We start from the raw sequence: 21508 nt of genomic DNA on the forward strand, positions 1-21508 counted from the left end.
AAAAAAGTAAACAAGGAAAACAAAAAAAGTAAAACAAAAAAAGTAAACAAGGAAAGACAGTTTTTTGGCTTTCAAAACTGTCTGAATATATGACTATTCTCCAGAGGAAGCAACTGACTATCTCCCAGTTAAAAGAGCTGGGAAAGAATGCAGGAGGCATTGCTTCATCCTCAATCAACATGATCCTCAGCTCAGACACAGGGGAGGCAGGAAAGGAAAGAGCTTCACCTCACCCACTCTAGGTCTCTGAGAATACCCAGGAGAGCACACCTCAGGAAAGGCTGGGGCTTAGCACGAACGCTCAGTGCGTATAAGAAATACACATGTGTGTGATATTATACTACATATATTAATTGGTCCTGAAACTTTATATAAAGAGCTGAATAAAAATCTTGCAAAGAAAGAATGACAAGGGGTGCCAACCACACGTAGTGGACTGATCTGGGCTCACGGGGAGCAGGGCAGGCCAGGGCACAAGGGACACCACTCAGGAACCACAGAAAGGAGAATAAGGGCTGCTTTTCCAATGCAATGCATCTACTGAGGAGAAAGGTTAAGCGCATATTTGAGGACTATGGGAGCAATGTCTACTACGCGTACATCGTTGGGTTGCATAAACAGGCATAAGACTGTAGCATACAGCATGCTTTTTCCAGTGGGGTGGCGCACGAGGTGAAGAATCTGCAAAGACTTGCACGAAAAGTCAGGAAAAAAAGGCTATTATAAAATTTTCCTCTGTTGTTTCATATGATTAAAGTCACGTTTTAAAAAGATATCTTATTATTTAACCTCTGCACATTGTGTCTTGTCTTTGTGCTATTTGCAATAAGAGTTCGTAAACCACTATGTGTTCAAATATGACATGCCAAGTTTTTCATTTGCCCCAAAGGTGAAAAGACAGAAACACAGATGTAAAAACAAAACAACAACAACAACAACAACAACAACAACAAAAAACCAAACACAGTAATTGTTTGAAGGGATAAAATCAACCACAGTCCAGTCATTAAAACACACTATCAAGAATCTGTCAACCAAAGGTCTTGAAGATACAAACATCAACAGAAAGTTCCCAGCACAACCATAGGAACAAGATGTCACTTAACTCCAGAGAAGGAAGATACTTGTAGAAGGGCCAGGAAACCAAGTCTAGATCTGGATGGTGAAAACACATCCAGCGACTTCATCTACACTCCTCCCTCCAGCACTTCCTGTGGCCTCCCCACCCCCACGCCCAGGCTAGATTGTAAAACCTTGCTCTTACAAACTGAAGCAGATCATTATTTTTGACTAAGGACAACAGAATCTAGGTCCCAAGTCAGTAATTTAGTAACTGCTACGCAGCACGTCCCATGAGTTTTCAGCTATTGCAGGCCCTTCCTTCCCAGCTTCTAAGAGGGGCTGTTCCTGGGGACTCCCTTCAGGGAAGCCTCCCACAGCAGAAACCCTTGGGCGCCACACAGTAGGTTCATGCCCCAGCAAACAATGAAAATCAAGCTTCAACCCCCTGGCTTTCCAACTGGAAAATCTGCAAATTACTTTTAATCTGTTTAGAAAACTCAGAAATGGGACTTCACCATGGCCTCTAAATTCAATGATTCCTTTAAAAAAAAATCCCATGTCAGAGAGAAGTACTGAAGTTCCAGATGCCGTTGTCTCTAGTGAGCGAGCAATTTAGTGACAAATGACTGCTCAAAATAGAAACCTGTGTACTCCCTGACCCAGAAGGAATGAGGCTTCTCTGGGAATAAAATGAATACAAATTCTGCTTGAAGAGCTTATGCAAAAGCAGGAGAGTGCCTTGTTCCAAATGCTAGGACTTCACATCATTTCAAACAGTCTGCCCTGTTTTACACGCTTACATGCAAGAAGAAATGGGGCACCAACCTATCAGTCCCACCCAGAAGTTTCCTTGACTCTTCCCAAGTACTGCCATGTGATCCCTTTATATGGCACATACTTTGGTTAATTTTTACCTAAAGGGTTCTCAATGCCTAAGACTGTCAATGCAAAGAAAGTGTCACTGCAAGACACAGACTACTGAAAATAACACTACTGGGGGGTGGGGTGGACTAAAGAGCCAATCAACCACTCAGCTGTCAGTCATAAAATGCTGTCCGTCAGTCATAAAGTGTAATTTTGGAAGAGCTCCAGTATTGAGGTCTATAGTCTTTGCAGATCATCATTATTTTAATTTGCATGTCTTTTGTTTTACTCCATTTGCTTTGAGTTTCTTCTCACTGGGCACAGTGGCATGGCCACAGTTATTTGTATTTCCCTTTTTCTTCAGGTGTGCATGTGCTGGTGTTCTGGAGCTCTTGCAGGGGTCTGCGGAGTCCAGAATCATGGCTGTCTGTCTGGGAATCCGGATGTTACCACTGGTTTCCATCTTGGGGCTGCTGTCACTGTAAGGCAAATCCCAGCGCTGCAGCTTGCTACTCTTATTTGATCTCTTTTTCTTTTCTTCCGTCCTTGTCTCAGGGGTTTGCTTCTGGGAACATAACCTAGTGCTACTCGGTACATCCGGGGACCTAGGGGAAGTCTCAAAGGTGTAATAGGAAGGGTGAACTTCTCCATGGTGCCAACCTTTCTTTTGTGAAGGGCCTGACTTTGAAGCCCCTTCGAGGTACGGTAGTGGCCTGGACAGGGCAGTAGCAATTAGCTTACTTCTCCCAGGGCTCTTCAGTGCCCCCAAGGTCCCAGGGGCAGCAGGAGGCCTTGCCTTGGCCGCCTTCGCCTTTTCACACTGCACAGTCTGGTCCTGCAGCCACTCGAGCTGGACGAGTCTGTCGATGTACTTCCTGAGGAGTCCCCCGGCCCGGGGCACATCCGTGGTTCTGCACTCTGCGTTCAGAAGCAGGGCCATATCCCGCAGGTCCCAGGAGTTGAAAGGGGACGGAAGGAAGTCAGGATAGTGGTACTCGGGCTTGGTGTGGCCCTGACCTGGGGGAAGGTCAAAGTCAATGGGATCGATTTCTTCAGCTCGAAGCTTGAGATCTGGAGGGGAGAGCGGAGAAGGAGGAATGGGAATTCTTTCTGAATCTGACAGGTCACTCGCACTGTCCTCCTCCAAGTCTTCCTTCATAATTTTCATGGACTGGAAGTGAAGAAATAGTGTACTCTCCGAGGCCTCTCTGTACCTAGAGCCCAGGGTGCTGGCCTGGGGCTCGCCTCCGGCGGAGGCCCCCAGGAGGCTGCTTCTCAGCTGGGAGGAAACATGGGATCCTTGGGATTTACTCTGCCGTTTTCCTGAAGACTTCCTTGATTGTTGGGCTTTGCTCCAAGATGGGCCAGCATTTGTATTGCTGCTTTTCTGATCACATTCATTCACCCTATTCCTTTTCTTGAGAAATTCACATGGCAGACCATCATCTAGGATTTGATGGACTGTCTTTTCTGCACTGCTCAAACTATTCTTGCTCAATCTGTTGGAAGATGATGACAGCTGGGGAGGTGACTTCTTTATTCCTCTTATGTTTGGAAAGAATTCACCACTACCGGAACTGCAGCGTGCACCTTCCTCCTCCTGGGTTTGTGCAGACACCAATATGATCGATAGGCGCACAGCCTAGGCAGACGCGGACAGAAATTGATCAGACCTATTCCTCGGCCGCTGGGGGCACGTGACGAGGCCGCAGCACACTGGCTCCAGCGCCGCGCGGGGGACGGACTCCAGAGATTTTGATATGTTGTATCAGTGTTCTCATTCACCTTTAAGAATTTTTAAATCTCTTCTTTGATGTATTTTGCAACCCATTGTTCATCCAATAGCATATTATTTAGTCTCTAGGTGTTGGAGTAGCTTCTTTTTTTTATTGAATCATTGTTTTCTGATTTTACTTCATTATGATTTGGATAGTATGATGCAGGGTAGTAACTCTACTTTTTTTTGTATTTGCTAAGAGTTGCTTTGTGGCATAATGTATGGTCTATTTTAGAGAAGGATCCATGTGCTGCTGAGAAGAACGTCTATTTGCTTGTTGAAGGATAAAATATTCTATATATGTCAGTTAAGTCTAAGTTATTGATCATAATATTGAGTTCTATAGTTTGTTTAGCTTTTTTTGGAAGATCTATCCATTGGTGAAAGAGGTGTGTTAAAGTCACCCAGAATTATTTTGTTGTGTCTATTTGACTCTTGAACTTGAGAAGAGTTTGTTTGACTAACATAGATGCTCCCTTGTTTAGGGCATATATATTTATAATTGTTACGTCTTGTTGGTGTATGTTCCCTTGAGCAGTATGAAGTGTCCTTTTTTATCCCTTTTGATTAACTTTGGCTTGAAGTCTACTTTCTTATTTCATTGAATAGATTGTGTATTTTTTTGGTTTGTAACTCTATGCCTTCCTCTATCCCAATAATTCTTAAATTTGGCCTTTTTATGCTATTCCATAAAGGATGGAAACCCCTGCTTGTTTCCACAGTCCACGTGAGTGGTATGTTTTCTCCCAACCTTTTACCTTCAGTCTGTGGATGTCTTTTCCTATGAGATGAGTCCCTTGAAAGCAGCATATTGTTGGGTCTTTTTTGAAATTTCAATCTGCCAGTCTATGTCTTTTGATTGATGAGTTTAGGACATTAACATTCAGTGTTATTATTGAAGCATAATTTGTTTTCCTGGTCATTTTTGTTTATTTTTGTTATTTAACTTGACTTGGTTTCTCCTTTGATTGGTTTTTCCTTTAGTGTAACACCTCCCTTTGCTGATTTTCATTTCTTCCTCATGGAATATTTTGACGATGATGTTCTGTAGTGCAGACTTTCTAGTTGTAAATTCTTTTAACTTTTGCTTATCATAGAAGGCTTTTATTTTGTCATCAAATCTACAGCTTAATTTTGCTGGATATAAGATTCTTGGTTGGCACCCATTTTCTTTCAGAGCTTGGTATATGCTGTTCCAGGATCTTCTAGCTTTCAGGGTCTGGGTTGAACAATCTGCACATATTCTAATCAGTTTCCCCCTATATGTAATCTGGTTCCTTTCTCTTGTTGCCTTTAAAATTTTCTCCTTATTCTGTATGTTAGGCATTTTCATTATATGGTGCCTTGGTGTGAATCTGTTGTGATTTTGTACATTTGGTGTCCTGTAAGCCTCTTGTATTTGATTTTCCAATCCATTCTTCATGTTTGGAAAATTTTCTGATATTATTTCATTGAATAGAGTGTGTATTCCTTTGGTTTGTAACTCTATGCCTTCCTCTATCCCAATAATTCTTAAATTTGGCCTTTTTATGCTATCCCATAATTCTTGAATGTTCTGCTCATGGTATCTTACCATCTTCACTGTGTAGTCAACATTCTTTTCAGGATTATGTATTTTGTCTTCATTGTCTGAGGTCCTGTCTTCCAAGTGATCTAATCTGTTGGTGGGGCTTTCTATTGAGTTTTTAATTTGGTTTATTATTTCTTTCATTTTAAGGATTTCTGGTTTTCTTTTCAGAACCTCTATCTCCTTATTGAAGTCATCTTTTGCTTCCTTTATTTGCTTATGTAGCTCTTTATTGAAATGATCTTTTGCTGCCTGTATTTGCTCTCTTACATCATCCTTTAGTTCACAGAATGTTTTGATTATGCACATCCTGACTCCTTCTCTGTCACTTCTCCTGCGGGGCTGCCATGGGTTGTGATGATGTAGTGTCCTGGTTTGTTGGGGGCCTTTCTTCCCTTGTGTGTTCATGTTGTTCATGTGTCCTCCCTTCCAGCTCTGTGGACCTGAGGCGTTACAGTTTCTAACCTATAGGCTTATAGTGCCCTGCAGTTTCCTAAATCCTCTCCTTTAAGGGGAGAGCAATATTAACAGATCCCAATACAAACAATACACAACCTTAAACCAAATAGTTTTATTAAAATGTTTACAGTTTTGTCACAATATGCAGAAATGGCGAGTTCAATTATCTACAATATAAACTGTAGGTTTGTGAAAGGGTCAACAGTTTTTGATGGTGGTCAAAGAAGTGGGGTGAGTTGTAGGAGGAGATGTTGAGGGGGTAGGAGGTGAGGATATAGAGTATTAGATCTTGGAAAGCATGAAAGAGGAATCTAAAGAAGTTGGTTAGTAGCAGGAGAAGAGGGAGAAAGTGATTTTGTGAAGACCAGTAAGTGGAAAGATAGTAGAGTACAAAAGCAAACAAAAAATAAAAATATTTATTAATAAAGAAAAATAAAAAAATGTAAAAACAGGAGATAAACACAAGTGTAATATACTATTCAGACACCCCAGTCCTCAGTAGCCTAATTTATGAAAAACATTTGGTTCCACAAATGTTGGGGATGTGAAGGTGGGAGAAGAGAGAGAGAGAGAGAGAGAGAGAGAGAGAGAGAGAGAGAGAAAGAGAGATTCAAGGATTGTTTTGGTTGGAGATCAGTATCTTTCCTGCCTCCCTTCTCCACAATAGGTGGGGCTGTCTGTGGTTTGCTGGTATCTCCAGCCTCAGGATGGTGAAGGTTATTGGGTGTGAGGGCTGGTCTTGGAGGCAGAGCTCCTGGAAGGGGGCGTATAGCACTTGCTGGACCCAGTGGGAGACCGCACCCCAAGGACCTCCTTTGGGGCCCACTCATGTGATGTGGGGCCTGGTCTTAAATCCCTATTTCATCTGTAGACCCAGCAATGCCTGGTCTCTTACTTGGCCTCTAACCTCTATCTCCCTCCCTCCCTCTCTACTTCCCAGTCAGGCACCCCTCTCTACAGGTCTTGTGGGCTGAGCTCTGGGGGCTGCGCCCCTGTCGCGGGAGCTGTCTATAGAGGCAGTTCAGGGCCAGGCTGTGTGAGCTGCAGAAGGCCTGGTACCCACAGGCACTGTGCTGGGTTAGCGGCCACCGGGGAGGGGGGAGTTGGGGACTAAAGGAACCTTGATATTGCTTCCTAGCCCCAGCCACTGTCCCAAGATGGGGGTCACCCCAACTAAGATGGCGAGGAGGGCATCCCAAGATGGAGGCGGCTGCTTTCAGCCATGGGTGTGGGCTGGGTGGGGCCCGGCGGTGGCGGTGGGCAGCGGGTATAGAGATGCAGCTCTGTGGGGAGCCAGGTTTTGGTGGCCCCTGTCTCCAGACCCTGTGAGGTGTCCCCAGGTGCAGGCTACCGTGTAGGGGACTGTGGCAGTGGCTGTGGTGCTCCAAGTGGGAGGCGACCAGGGAGCCTCAGGTGGTGAATGGGGTCCACCTGGGAGTGGCCAAGGAGTTCCTGCACATGTGCAGTGGCCAGTGTCCTGTGTGGCAGTGGCAGCTGGGAGTCCTGTGTGGCTGGGTGGCCAGGAGTGTTGTGCGGGTACTGATGCCTGTGTCCTGCTCGGGCACCCGAAGGTCCTGGTGGGTGAGTGGCTGGGAGTCCTGTGCTGACCGAGGCCTGGAGCCCTGGGGACACAGCTGTGGGGTCCTCTAATCACCAGAGGGAAACAGCTTCCCCTGCTTCAACCCCAGGTCCCAGAGCCCCACAGAAGGCAGCTCCCTCCAGCCTGCCGTCTGGGATCCCCGGGCCCCAACTTTGTTCTTGAGACATAAACCGTTGTCAGAGCAGGTTTTGGTAACTTCAGGACGTCAGTCTTGTCCTGATGAGCTCCCTGGGCAGCAGGAGTCCATGGGGAGGAGAGGTGGTGGGACATGTGGGAGGCAGGTCCAGCGGCAGCCTGTCTGTCCACCTGGTGGGGGACACCCCCTTGTGGGAGCATGACTGTTAGGTGTAGTTCAAGAGCAGAATTTGGCCACTGAGAAGAAGGTGGAGAATGACTCAATACCCTATAGAAATGGCCAGCTCTTCACAGTGACCCACAGCGCAGGCCTTCCTAGCTGACCTTGTGCCCGGCTCACACAGTCCCCAGACAGCAGCTTGTGACAGTCCAAGTCTCACTGAGGAGATTCCAACTTGGTGATGCATTGGAGCCCATTATATTTTAGGTTCCTCCAACCCTCCTTTCTGATGTCCACCATCCCAGTTCAATGCTGAGACTCACCCCAGCCCCTTTCCTACCCTCTGTACCAGGCCAGGTGACTCTCCAACCTGTGATCCTAACACCGAGCTCTGGGTCAGTTTCCTCCATGACAGGGACCACAGCTGGGACAGTGGCCTCCAGATGGCTCACCGTTGTTCTCCAGACCCACGCATTGGCCTGGCCCCAGGGAGAGTGCCAGGGAGACGTAGCAGGGAGCACCTGCCGGGTCCCTCAAGCAGGTGAAGCCCGCCCAGTCTCTGCAGCCCTCAGAGCATGAAGTTTACTTATCCATTTATAATCTTAGGGGAGAGATTGAGCTCTAGGGATTTCCTGTGCCCTCTTCAGGGATGGAGGCTGCATCCTCGGTTCCCTTCACCAGAAAGACGTCCTGGACTGGCCAGTGGAACAGAAGAAGCTTAATAATCTCTCAAAGTAAAGGAAGGGAAAGCTGGTCAGGGTGTGCCTCACAAGGCACTCCCCTGGTGCAGAGGGTCAGAGGTCATTCCATGCCACCAGCTCCCAGCTGGTGGAGCTAGAAACACACGGGAAATGGAATATGATTGGGTTCAAGTCTCCACTCCCAGGGAAGGTCCATCGACTGCACTGAGAAGCCCAAGGCGGAGCCCAGTGTGAAACCCAGGAGCCGTCCTCTGCCTCCCCTCCTTCCCCAACCTCCACAACCCACAGGGCACCCAGGCTCCCGACTGCACCCGGAGGGAAGCCCCTGTCAGATCAGTTCAATGGTCCATGAAGCAAGTCTGGGCCCAAGACCTCTGCAGACCCCTGAGAGAATCCTCTCCAGAATCTCAGAGCCGTTCACTGTTGTGTCCTCTTTGTCTTCAGTCTTTAATCAAGGTAGACATGTTCTAAGTGGTGTCAGTGGTGGTGAAGACAAGTGCAGAACGCAGTTTAGCAGGATCAGATGGGCACTGACCAGTGAGTGTTAAAGTGTGGAACTCATCTTGGCAGGATGGTTAAAACAGACTTCACGTGCATCCATAAATAAGTGGGTACCCAGACCCAAGGGGAGCTTCCTTAGCCACCTGAAGCTTGTGCTGCTGTGCTGCTCATGTTGGGAGACACGGGGGTCGGGCTGGTCCCCTGACTCCTAGACTAGTGGTTGTCAAGGTGTGTGAGAACCTTGGGTCCCTGAAGTGCATTCAGCAGGATCAGTGAGGTCAAAACTTTAAAAACTATAATAAGATCTTCTTTGTCTTTTTAATTCACTTTTTAAAAAAGGAGCCCTCACTATAATTTTCCAGAGGGTATGTGACATGAGTGACATCATCACTCTGACAGTTAGTGCAATATCTGCATGTGTACAGTGTGTTTAAATTTTTCTGGATTTCATTTTTAATACAAGAAATATCCATAGATATTACCCACAAGAATAAAACCTCCTTGAGATACTCAATAATCTTAAGGGTGCACATAGTGTGAAAACTGCTGCAAAAATAACCCCTGTTGGAGTCCATTCCCTACAGGCCAGACCCCAGGCGGAGCCAGGTCCCAGGTCCCAGGGCTGAGTCCCACAGTCTGCATGGACCCGAGGGCCTGCCTCACGCTCAGCCCAGTCTGCAGCCCTGAGTCCCCACGTCCCTGCATGGGGAGTCCCTATGAGGGTTCATGGAGAGGGGCCTGGGGGCAGGAAACATGAGGGACTGAGATGGACGGCCAGAGGAGAAGGAGACGCTTAGCTTGACCCGGGCGCCCAGTCACTCTCATATGGCCCCTGAGTTCCCAGGTCTTACCAAGGGTTTCCCACTCAGGCTCTGCTGCCCTCCACTGGCCCTTTGTCCCTCTGTGACGTCCACCATCCCCAGCAAGAGAACAGGCACAAGGTCAATCGTGGATTTTATTTTTTTAATTTGGGAATCAGAGAAGAAGAAACTTTATAGGTCTCAGAATATTCCAGGTTCAGAGTTCAAAGAAAGGGGTGAGCTGCGTCAGGGTTTTGGAGATTATTAGTAGGAAACAGAACCAGAAGACGTCATTGACTTCACCACAGGGTGTGAGCTGGGGTGTAAGGCTCTAGGCGTTTTTCCCATTGATTTAAACAGTTTCTTGTGTTCATTTTTTAAGTCGTGCTTGCTCCAGGAAACCTTGATGAAGTTGTTGCATCCCGAGGAGGTAGAGAGAGGAGCAAGTTCTGAGTTCTCACAGTGATCCACATGATTAGTAGGAGGCTGGGTGGTGGAGGAGGTCGCAGCTGAACATAATGGCATATTTGAACCACGGGTCAAAGGTCTGAGAAGGTGACCCTCCTGTCTAAACCCTGCAGCCTCCTGGAAGAGGAGGTGGAAGGAGGCATAGATTTGGGGAGGAAAAGCCAGTTGACTTTCTTCTTGGTTCTGAACTGGAAGCTTCTTCTAGGGTGATCCTTGTAGTTGCTGGAAATAAGCTGGAGGAGGTGGGCAGTGGGCAGTGTCTGCATGTCCAGGTGAGAGAGGGCTGGCCCCTGAGGCTACTTCCACTTTGGTGGATAGTCCTGCTGGCATGGAGGGCACTGGACAGGGGGGCACTTCTGCTGGCTGCAGGGTGGAGGACAAGGCTCAGGGACTTTGGGAGGACAGGGCTCTGGGACCTTGGGAGGACAGGGCTCTGGGACCTGGGGAGGAGGCTGGCAGGGGACTTTGCATTGTTGCTGCTGTTGATAGGACATTTTTCCAAAGTTGAAGGTAAACTGAAAGAAAGAAGAAGCACTTTAGATTGAGACTGCACTAGGGAAGGAAGTGATCCCCAAGCCTAACACAAGGGAAAAGCATCCTCTCCCCTCACCCCTTAAAATATCAATGGAGAGACGTTGCACTTATTCCTAAGACTGTCCCCCTCAGGAACCTCTCCGGACCACAGCCACCAACCACCAGGAGTTTGGTGGCTCTGCCCACAGGTGGCCAGTGTCTCCTCAGCCTCCCCTTCCCAGGAGATTGGGCCTGGAGTGTGTGCTATTCTTTAAATGAACATTTCTCACACTCTAAGGAACCAGGGAAATAAGAAATGTGGAAAGTTCTGGAAGGTGGGCCTTGAGATAAAAGGGAGAATGTCTTTGGAGATGTTGGCTTCAGGAGAAGAAGGCTGGGGACAGCAGGACATGGTGACATTTAACCATCTGTGGAGGCAGAGCCAACTTGGAGGGAGGCTGGGTCATATTTTTCCCTTTTCGGGTGGCCGTGGCCCCTATTCTCCACTAAGTCGTCCCTTCTCCTGACTCAGAGGCCTTCTGGTGTCTCCCCCAGGCCTTCCGTGTCTCCCCACCACTTTGCCACTTGATCCTGCTCCTTCAGGGTCCACCAGCCTCCTGTGGGGTGGCCCCCAGTGAGCACTAGAATCCAGGAGCACACCTGCGTCAGTAGGGAGCCCCAGTTGGGCACCCCACATCCTAAGCTCTGGGTTTCATTAGGCTTTATCTTGGGTCCCGAAGCTCAGTCACTGAAGGAGAAACACTCAACGTGATGGACAAGCTGGGTTCACGCCTCAGCTTCACCAACGTCCACTGAGTGGCCCGGCATTTTGTCCTCTTCCACTGCGTCCTTAACCTCCTCCAGCTCAAAGGTCACTTTAGGTTTAGAACAGTGGCCAGCCAACATTTATTGTCAAGGGCCAGAGAAGGGATACATAGGCGTGGCAGGCCAATGTCTGTAAGAATTCCTCCCGTCTGTCATTGTGGAGAAAAGCAGTTACAGAAAGTACACAAACCCACATGAGGGCTGTGGCCCAGTGAAACCTTGGTGTCATACACACTGGTGGCAAGTGGCCTGGGGCTGACTTAATTTAATTTTGCCAAGGCCTGTGGACTACAGCTGACCTTGGACGTGTCTCCTCCTCTCTCTCCCTGCTGGCTGCCTGACCCCCTTGGTCCTTATTTCCTTCTCTGTCCTGTGCCTCTGTTCATCTTGCTGACTCTGACGATCTTTCTGTCCCTTCTCCATCCCTCCCAACCCCAGGCTCTACCCTGCCTCCTCATCACGCCCGTCGGGACCCTGTTGATGGTCCCGTGAGGCTTTCTCCCCCCAGCGCCGGCTCCCACTCACCTGCGGCTCTCCCGGCTGCTCTGTCCTCAGGGATCCACGAGGCAGTGGAGCAGCCTGGAGCAGGTTCTTTTATCCTGGGCTCAGCCTGGGAAGGAGGAAACCAAAGGGGTTTCCCCACCGTCTCCTGGCGTCCTGATGCTGCACCCAGTTCCTGAAAATCTTGCCCAACTCCCTGTTTGCACTGAAAAGTCCGGTTTTGCAGCTCTTTGGTGGATAACAGTATTCCTATTCCTTCTGGAAGGATCTTTGTGTGTGTGTGTGATGGGTAGGGTGCAGGACGTGAGGTCAGATCCATGTTCCTCTCGTGTACCTGAGGGCTTCCTGGAGGTGGGATGATATGAGGACACAAGACAAAAGAAATTTCTGGGCTGGATTTCTGTAGCTGTGGCTTTTTCTAGGGATTTTAGGGATGGATCTTAATGCACTCATAGTCCATACCCGAGGCTTCCCCTCACGTTTTATGCAGAGTAAACATCACACACAATGTCTCCAGCCCTGGTGTGTGGGGTCAGGGAAGCTAAGATCATTTACCCAAAGACCCTGAGCAAGCTGCTGCGTGACCAGGTCCTGAGAGTTGGGAGGTCAACGTAACTGAGGCCCAGTTCAGGCCCAGGAGAGCTCATGGTGCAGGGGGACGTGAGAGTGCCCAGAGTGAAGGGACAGTGTCAGGAGGCAGACACCCTCAGTGGGCTGCCGGCTTTCCACCTGGGAGGTGACGTGGAGGGATTCTCCTACCAGGATTCTATGTGGGGGGTCCTCCCAGAGCCATCTTGAGCTCTGGGCCTGACTCAGTCCTCCTGCACCAGCCTGCGACCTTCTCCTGAACCACCATCTGCAAAGTGGCATTGCCCCTCTCTTCCCCTTCTCCAAGACTGTCGACACATGAGAGCTAACGTCACAGCTCACACATCCAAGGAGGAGAACTTTCTCCTTGGTCACTGACCCCCATTTTTTGGTCCCATGATCTTTGTGTGTTCTGAGGGGGTCCTTTCGGCAAGAGAGACCTGGTCCTTGGAGTCCTGGGCACCATCTCTTCCTACCTAGTAGTTCAGGATTCCTTGGCAGAGTCTGTAGTGTTAACAGATCAAAGAGTGTCCAGAGTTAAGTCCTGAAGGAACCTCCATCTCAGAGTTCAGTGAAAGCCCCTCTTTAAAGGAAAACGCAACCTTACCATCCTGAGGACAGGGCGATTTGAGAGTGGCTTAGGGCTAAGAGCAGAGTCAAGTATCAGAGGAAGAAAGAGGGGCTCTGGCTACTGCCTCTGTGTCTCCATCTGCCTAAACGTCCCAGCCAGTTACCCCTGACCCTTAATTAGTGAATGTCCCCTCAAACTGCTGGCTACTCAAAGAGCGGCTTACAGAAGAACAGGAGAAGGTTCCACCTGAGGGAAAGAATGGGCTGCTTCTCAGTCTCACTGAAGGCAAAATGGCAGGAGTGTGCTCCTCCTGGCTTCCACCACAGCAGGAAGGCCCCAGGTGAAATGGGAAGGGATTAAGGTTCACCATGTGGGATCAGCTACCATCTTGTAGAGAAGTCACTCTGCAGTTAGATGTTGTCAGCTCTGGCTTCCTCAGCCTGGTGCTTGTGACAGAGTGACACCGGGTGCTGGGGACTGAATGGCAGTCATTCTCCCACCCAGAACACCTAAGACTGTTTTTTGGTTGTTCTTTTGAATGGCTTCCTCAAGTGACTTTGATCCTTCCTGAGTCAGGGAGGCCCTTGTGTGGCAGGAAGTTACAAGATGAAGTGGGAAGGAACCAAAAGCCCATGAGAGGGGATTAGCATTAAGCCTTATGCTCTGGGGCCAGCCGTGCCCCACTGTGTCAGGGACAGGGTGAATTCACTTCTTCATCTTTGTTCCTGCCCAGATGGCAGAGGGGCATGGGAAGTCGTCCCCATCAGACCCATGGAGATATAATACAGTTTCCTACATTTTCCCCAGGGCTCTTCTACTAGAAAGCTGGGGGATGTGGTTAATTCTACATTTTCAGTGCAAAGAGGGAATTTGACACATGAGTTCAGAAAAAGTGTCCTGGGATACCCAGGGTGCAGAAACTTGATCTGACCTGAGTCCAGAATCCAAGGACCCACAATGGGACCTTGTTTATGCTTTTCAATCTTCTAAGGACAGCAGCAGATTGTTGAGTGAGGTGGCCCCTGGGTTTCCTATTCAAATTCCTGTGGACTTTAGGACCTTGTGTATTTAAACTCCAAATATGCTTTGTAGATGTGTGCAGAGGGATTGACATGGTAAATATTGATATGATGTGTAGGTAGAAATAATAAGATATTTCCTGTTAAGAGGACATTTGAAATTTAGGTGTTCATTTAACGATAGATAAAGCATAAATATGTGTCATGATTCATTACACTCTATACTTGAATTCTGTGTATTTTATTGATCCTTGGTCTTCCAGCATATAGATTTGATGATGATTTTTTTCTTTGACTCATGGCTTATTGAATCTTGAAATCAAGCACATTTATTCCATTCTTCATTTTTTTTTTCACTTACGAGACGTAATAACATTTTGGTAATTAACATCTTACTATTCTGGGCTCCTTTTAATCCACTCTTCCTGTTATTGAATCTATGCTACTTTGTCTTTGGGACAGGCTAACAGCATACTTAATACATTGGACTTCACCTGGGGATGGTGAGAAAGAAGAAAGCACTATGGACCATTTCAAGCCAAGCGTTCCCACTGTGCCTTGGGAAGCGTAATACACCCTGAGCACTGGCTTGGAGATTGCCATTTCTCCTGGATGCATTCAGTTGAATTAAAAAGATCCCTTAGGAAAAAGTTTCTAAAACCACAAGACCCCCCAGCCAGTTCCCTCTGGAGAAATTTCCACACTATGCAAAGTGGTGGTGGAGTCCAGACTGATGATACGCGTGCTTCAAACTGTGTGGTGTGTGTTCGGGAAGAACAGAGGTGTGGACTCCCCTCCCTTAATCAGCCTCCATTCACCCTGTGATAGATCTGTTTTAATCACACGCTTCCTACATCTAATTTCTTGCTCCAGCAGGCACCAGCCTTAGAATTTCAGCATCAGAAAGAATGTCATGAGAGCATCTCAGCCATCCCAAGAGCGTCCCTGTTCCTTGGGGCCTCCCTGAGAGATGCCAGTTTCCTGATCCTAATCTAGATGACTCAGTTCTGAATTTCAGGGTGCTGGGGAGCAGCAACCGGCTTGGTGTTCTTCCCTTGGAATGCCAAGAGTCAACATCAGGGCTCAACCCAAACAAATTCCTTTACCTTCAAATCCCCAGGTTAGGCTACCAGTCAGCTCTTCTGTCCCACACCAGCCCAAACAAGGTGGGAAAACGCAGATGCTGTCCAGCACTGTGGGTAAGAGCCCAAGGTGTGAGCTCTTTCCTAAGGCGGCCGGGGGGCCTTCTCAGGGAAAGAAGGCGCAGCCCCTGCAGGTGCCCCCAGGTCCTTCTAACAGGCAGTGAAGCCAGCCAGAAGAAGGAGTAAGCAGGGCAAGGAAGTCTCCAAATAGTCCCTAATCTAAACAATGCCTTTAATTTTTTTTTCCCATAGCATTAGGGATTGAACCCGGATGCAGTACCACTGAGCAACATCCCCAACCCTCTCTTTATTTTTTATTTTGAGACGGCCTTGCTGCGTTGCCGAGGCTGGCATTTAACTTGCCGTCCTCCAGTCCCAGTCCCCAGGGAGCTGAGATTATAGGTGTGTGCCACCACGGGGGCTAACAATGCCATCTTTTGGTATTGGGACAGAACCCAGAGGTGCGTTACCACTGAGTTACACCCTCAGCCCCCTTTCTGTTTTCTGTTTTTAATTCTGACACAGGATTTTGCTGAGTTGCTTAGGACATCTGTATTGTTGCTGTGGTTGGCCTTGAATTTCAATCCTTCTGCTTCAGCCTCCAAGTTGCTGGGGTCACAGGGGTGCTCCGCTGTGCCTAACTGCAATGCCGTTCTTTAGGACTGGTTTTCAAGAGGTCAGGAGGTATTTACTGTGACATAATAGTAGTGGTGGGTGTTGTGTACGTAGCCAGGGTAGCCAAGTTTTCCCAAAGTTGGGACCATGAATAATGCTGGGACCACGTTGGGACCCAGAATAATTGTGCTATTGTGGTTCAATAAATTATAATAAGATGTCATTATGTACTAGTATTTACATACTGTGTTTCAATAAATTATATTGAGAAATTATCAATGAGTCCGGTGTCAGCCAAATTTAATTTAGTGAAATAAAAATACCCATCAATCAAACAAAGATTGCAAAACTTCGTTCCTTGAGTGTGCAGAGAAGGCCTGAAATCCTACTAACTGCCATTTCAAAACAGAGGATCCAGTCAGGGGGTCTGTTGAGTGGACTCCTTGGGGAGACAGCAGCACACTGTATTTTCGGGGTGTGAGTGGAAAATTTTCTCAGTGGCAACCCAGACATGAGGCAGTTTTGAAGAAAGGGGGAGAAGACAAATTTGGGTTCCAACAGAGTGCAGTCACTTGGCTTCCAGGGGCCACAGAGAAGAGGGTGGCGTGTAAATCTACAAACGTGGAGCTTTGGGGAGGGACCCCAGCAGTGACTCTTAGCCTAGAGAGCTGAGGAGTGAGGTGCCCTTGAAGCCCCCTTAAGGACCAGTTGGAAGCTCACCAGAGGAGGGACTGTCAGTGAGTGGGGGGAACTGAGGTGACTGTGGCCTGTTCAAACCAAGGAACTATTGAGGAAAACTTAGAGACCAACAGGGCCCGGCAAAGGAGAATGAGTGTAAAGAGAGAGTGCCCTTGAGGGTGAACTATGGCCAGCCTGAGAGTCTCTCATTGAAGGGAGCAAAGCCGGACACAGGGCAAGCGGAACTGAATGGGGAGCAGTTTTACATAAAGGTAGTGACCAGCTGGGTCTAGGTGACGTGCCATTTCTGTGAAGGAACATCATCCCAGCTGTCAGAAAATGTGGCATATATTCCACTTGTCACCTGGTCTGGAACGAGAACCTGAAATCAGGTCTGAGTGAATCACTGATGTGGTCAGGTGAGGGGATCCTGGACAAGGAAGTTCTTGTCATCAGTAGAGGGTGGCAAGGCATTTTGGGGATGGCATGCAGGTCATATTTTTGGTTGGGAAATCAGCACCTCGTCCCAGTCCTGGGCTCTTCCTCCGTGTGGGGCCTCCTGGTCCTTATAAAAGGGCTCCCTGCCCCGCTGAGCCATCTTCCTGCCATTCAGTTGTGGACCCTCTTTGGAGAATCTGGTGAGTACGACTCTTAAAGGCCTTTCTTGGCCCTCAGTTATCTTAGGCTTTAACTTGGGGGGAATGTGGCCATTTCCCTTAACCCATCAATGCTCATGAAGGGGGAGGAGACGACAAGGAGGTTTTGGCAATGATTTTCAACTGGTACTTGGCAGATGATGTTGAAGGGGGTGAGGGAAACGGAGTCAAAGGTGCAAATCTCATGGAGTCAAATCTTAAATGGATAGAGTTTTAAACAGCTCCACATTCATTCCAAATATATCCTCCTCCAAGTGCAAATCTCCTTGAGTGATGGGCTGGAGCCTTCGTAGCGCTCCTCAAAGACCCACGGCTCAGTTCCCTTAAATGGGGAACCAGGGCTTAGGAAAGGTGAGAAGCGACGCTTGTTGGGGATTGGCTAGAATTTTAATACCTGGACTTTCTTTCTCTAGGTAGATATTTATTTTCAGAGAGATACTTGTTGTTGCTACATAAGTAACTTTGTTTTTAGAAACTGATATAATATGACATTGACTAAACAAGACCCAAGAGTTGAGGGTAAAACGTCCTAAAATGGAAGAATGGAGAAGCTACACAAAATCATAGACTGAGAAATCAAAACAGGCCCCTGGAGCCTGGAGGATTCATGTCCTAGGGATCTGTTCTGCCAGTGATTCTGTCTCTAACAGAACTGCTTGTCTGTCTGTCAGATGATCCGAGAGCCAGGACAGGTGTCCTACCAGCAGCAGTAGTGCAAGCAGCCCTGCCAGCCACCTCCCGGGTTCACGCATAAGTGCCCCGAGCCCTGCCTTCCACCACAGCGTCCTGAGCCCTGTCCACCATGTCATCCTGAGCCCTGTCCACCACCACAGCATCCTGAGCCCTGTCCACCACCACAGCATCCTGAGCCCTGCCTTCCACCACAGCATCCTGAGCCTTGTCCACCACCACAGTATCCTGAGCCCTGTCCACCACCACAGTGTCCTGAGCCCTGTCCACCACCACAGCATCCTGAGCCTTGTCCACCACCACAGCATCCTGAGCCCTGTCCACCACGGCATCCTGAGTGCTGTTCACCACCACAGTATCCTGAGCCCTGCCATCCACCTCAGCACCCCGAGCCCTGCCTACCACTGCGGCACCCTGAGCCCTGCCATCCATCACGGCACCCTGAGCCCTGCCATCCACCACAGCATCCTGATCCCTTCCATCCTCCACCACACCCTGAGCCCTGTCCACCACCACAGCATCCTGATCCCTTCCATCCTCCACCGCACCCTGAGCCCTGCCATCCACCACAGCATCCTGATCCCTTCCATCCTGCACGGCACCCTGAGCCCTGCCATCCACCACAACATCCTGATTCCTTCCATCCTCCAAGGCACCCTGAGCCCTGCCATCCACCACAGCATCCTGAGCCCTGCCATCCTACACAGAACCCTGAGCCCTGCCATCCTCCATGGCATCCTGAGCCCTGCCATCCTCCACAGAACCCTGAGCCCTGCCATCCTCCACGGCACCCTGAGCCCTGTCATCCACCACGGCACCCTGAGCCCTGTCATCCACCACAGCATCCTGATCCCTGTCATCCTCCATGGCACCATGAGCCCTGTCATCCTCCAAGGCACCCAGAGCCCTGCCATCCTCCACTGCAACCTGAGCCCTACCCACCCTTAAGGAGCTCAGAACCATGCTCAACTTCAAGGTACCATGAGTAATGTCCACTTGCTCTTTGCCCACCTGCAATGCACACCTCAACCATGTCAACAGAAATGCCCTCCTGTCAACCAGGACCACCTGCCAACAGAAGTGTTCATTCAAGAGTAAGGAATAGCACTGGAATTTATAGGGACCATGAAACATCAAGATCCAGAGACTCTTCTTAAAACTCCTTCCTCCTCCCTTCAGCCATGGTGAGCGACAGAACCTTCCTTCATTTCCTACCTTTTTGACACTGATGGAGGGAGGGCTTTGCTCCTGCACCTGATACTCTGTTGCTGGAAGATGATCAGTGGGGTCCTTGCCTGATCTTGCTCTGCCAGCAACCCATCTGTCTGTGATCTCGATGATGGTCCCTTCTTGTGAGCCTGTCCTTGTCTATCTTCCTTCTCCAATAAAGCACACATTTCTTGGTCAAGCAAGCATAAGTTTTGTTTGCATTTTGTGTGTTTTTAAAAACCTCGTCTGTGACCTGTGTTAGATGAGTGTTGTTTTCCACCCCTACTGCATTATTAGAATCAGGCTTTCAATCATCGAATTCAGTCTTGCTTGAAATATGCCTTTGGATTGATTGCATCAAATAATCCTCATATTGGTTTGAAACTCATTTTTACCCCTTTTAACTTGATGACCTTGAAAGATTATTTAAACTTTCTTAGCTTCAGTTTCTTCAGAAACTAGGGAAGAAGGTATTCAACTCAGGATACTCCGAGAAATGAATTAAATTATTCACAAATGTTTCCTGATTGTCTACCCTGTGCTAGGCAGTCTTCCAAGAGCTGGAATATGGATGATGGTCACAAAGTCATTGTTCTTACAGAGTTTATATCCCCACCCCACAGACACACACACGACAAATGAAATTTATGCATGCATGGGTTATATTTAGAGAAAATTGTTGAGAAAACCCTTGTAAAGGGACTTTGTGCAAAGACATAAAGAGTGAGCCATGGACATACCTGGGGGTAGACTGTCCCAGTGAGAGGGAATGACATGTCTTGAGGAAGTGCAAAATAACAGAAAGAGTGTCAAGGGTACACTGTCTGCAGGTGAGGTCATCTCTAGGTGACAGTAATGATTGGTACACACTAAAGTGTTGACAGCCATATTCTGCTAAAGGTTTGTGTAAAAGGTGACCTAACAGTACTTATGGTGATTTTTAAAAAGTACAATAAATAAGGAATAAATTAAAACTCTTGTAAAATGAAAAATTACTTTGAAGGAGTAAACAAATGACAAGTAGCTCTACTAGTTATTCCACGTATCTAGGTCAGTTTTCTGTTGCTGTGATGGGATACTTAGGATGGGGTAACCAATAAAAAGTGGTGGGTTTCTCACAGAGTTGGGAAGTCCAAGGTTTAAGATTCAAGGGTCGTGTCTGGTGAGGGCTTTCTTGCTGGTGGGGACTCTGCAGAGTTTTTTTAAGAGCTTTGTATTGTACATAATAGTTGGGCTCATCCCAGGAACTCACACCTGCCTGAAGTTGACATCATTCATGGTCTCTCCTTCCCCTGTCCACCCCCAACCCTTCTCCTTCCTCTACTCCACTGCACTCTCTTCTGCTCTCCTACTGACTCACGTTTGATGGTTCTTGAGGCCATCCTACCTTCCCTCCCCCTTTCCTTTATTTTCCTCTAGCTTCTGCACATGAGAGAAAACACTGGACCCTGAGTTTCTGAGTATGTTCATTTCCCTTCTCTCTGAGGCAGCCCAGAGCAACACACGGTGAGACAGGAGACTCACCTTTATAACAAGCCGCTGCACCCACAGCTCACCAAGCCATTCATTCACTCATCTGTCCGTGAAGTTCCATCTTCTAATACCATTTACATGTGACTTCAGGGATTATGTCTCCAACCTGTGAATTCTGAGGAACAACATTTGAACTAGAGCACCATCTTAAAGGGAAATCCATTTCATCAATTTCATTCAATCATAGGTAGCAAAATGCTGGGGGAATTTTGTTCTTGATGTACTCTTATCTGGGGGAGGCCAACCTTACGGGTGACTGAGTTACACTCCCCAGCTGGGTGCTGAGGCGCTCAGTCACAGAAATGGGTGTGTCTTGCTACAGCCCCATGGGTGAAGCTATGCTTACCTGTTCCTTTGTAATCTAACCCCTTGCCCTGTTTAGGATAGAATCTTCCATGGAAGTGCTTTGTGTGTGTCCCCTCCTCTTACTGTGCCCTTGGGTGTGGCCTACCCAGGTGTCAGTCAACCTGCTGACAGTGGACATCATGAAGATAGACTCAGCCCCCTGAAACCTGACCCCTTGCCTCATTTGAATAGCTTCTCCTCAATAAAAGGGGTCAGCGCATGCTCTCCCTCTCTCTCTTTCTGAGGACCCTTAAGGTCAGAGGAGCCGTCACAGCAACCCCAAAGAAAAAGGTATTTGTGTCTCTTGTGTGGTTATTTCGTGCAGCCCAGTTAGCCCAGTTCAACTGGAGTGACCCCTGAGCCTTTTAGTCGCAAGAACAGAAACCCGGGCACTTATCCCTAAAGGAAAAGCAGACTTTACAGAAGGAAACACAAAATGACTTCAAGTTATTATCCCAACAGTAAGTTCTTAAGAAGAGCTCAGGATTAATATTGTTGCTAGTGCTTTCCTCCATCCCCCATTTGGTTT

At 48.1% G+C, this 21508-nt stretch overlaps 2 protein-coding genes across 2 annotated transcripts; both read right to left on the reverse strand.

The window, feature by feature from the left end:
• Window positions 1-718: 718 nt before the first annotated feature.
• On the reverse strand, window positions 719-9743 carry LOC124077253 (protein FAM217B-like). The gene is made up of 3 exons (XM_046421468.1): window positions 9678-9743; window positions 3600-3670; window positions 719-3503 (listed from the first exon to the last, which is right to left on the reverse strand). Exons 1-3 carry the CDS (start codon window positions 9741-9743, stop codon window positions 2186-2188), a joined length of 1455 nt encoding a protein of 484 aa, XP_046277424.1. The 3' UTR covers window positions 719-2185.
• Window positions 9744-9780: 37 nt separating this feature from the next.
• On the reverse strand, window positions 9781-12042 carry LOC124077522 (small proline-rich protein 2E-like). Its single transcript, XM_058571963.1, has 2 exons — window positions 11958-12042; window positions 9781-10609 (listed from the first exon to the last, which is right to left on the reverse strand). The coding sequence occupies exon 2, from the start codon at window positions 10586-10588 to the stop codon at window positions 10391-10393; it is 198 nt and encodes a 65-aa protein (XP_058427946.1). The 5' UTR covers window positions 10589-10609; window positions 11958-12042; the 3' UTR covers window positions 9781-10390.
• Between the last annotated feature and the right edge of the window lie 9466 nt (window positions 12043-21508).

The sequence above is a fragment of the Marmota monax genome, unplaced genomic scaffold (genome assembly GCF_021218885.2).
Source record: "Marmota monax isolate L192 unplaced genomic scaffold, Marmota_monax_Labrador192_F-V1.1 WCK01_AAM20220418_F8-fsc00108, whole genome shotgun sequence".
In the NCBI taxonomy this organism is placed as follows: domain Eukaryota; kingdom Metazoa; phylum Chordata; class Mammalia; order Rodentia; family Sciuridae; genus Marmota; species Marmota monax.

Bases quoted from the DNA above. Each gene is read 5' to 3' on its own strand.
- LOC124077253 (XM_046421468.1), bottom strand. From the start codon at position 9,743: ATGGTGGACGTCACAGAGGGACAAAGGGCCAGTGGAGGGCAGCAGAGC. The intron at 3,671-9,677 runs GTAAGACCTGGG...AAATCTCTGGAG, and splicing joins GCCTGAGTGGGAAACCCTTG to TCCGTCCCCCGCGCGGCGCT. The intron at 3,504-3,599 runs GTCTGATCAATT...TGCACGCTGCAG, and splicing joins CCCCAGCGGCCGAGGAATAG to TTCCGGTAGTGGTGAATTCT.
- LOC124077522 (XM_058571963.1), bottom strand. From the start codon at position 10,588: ATGTCCTATCAACAGCAGCAACAATGCAAAGTCCCCTGCCAGCCTCCT.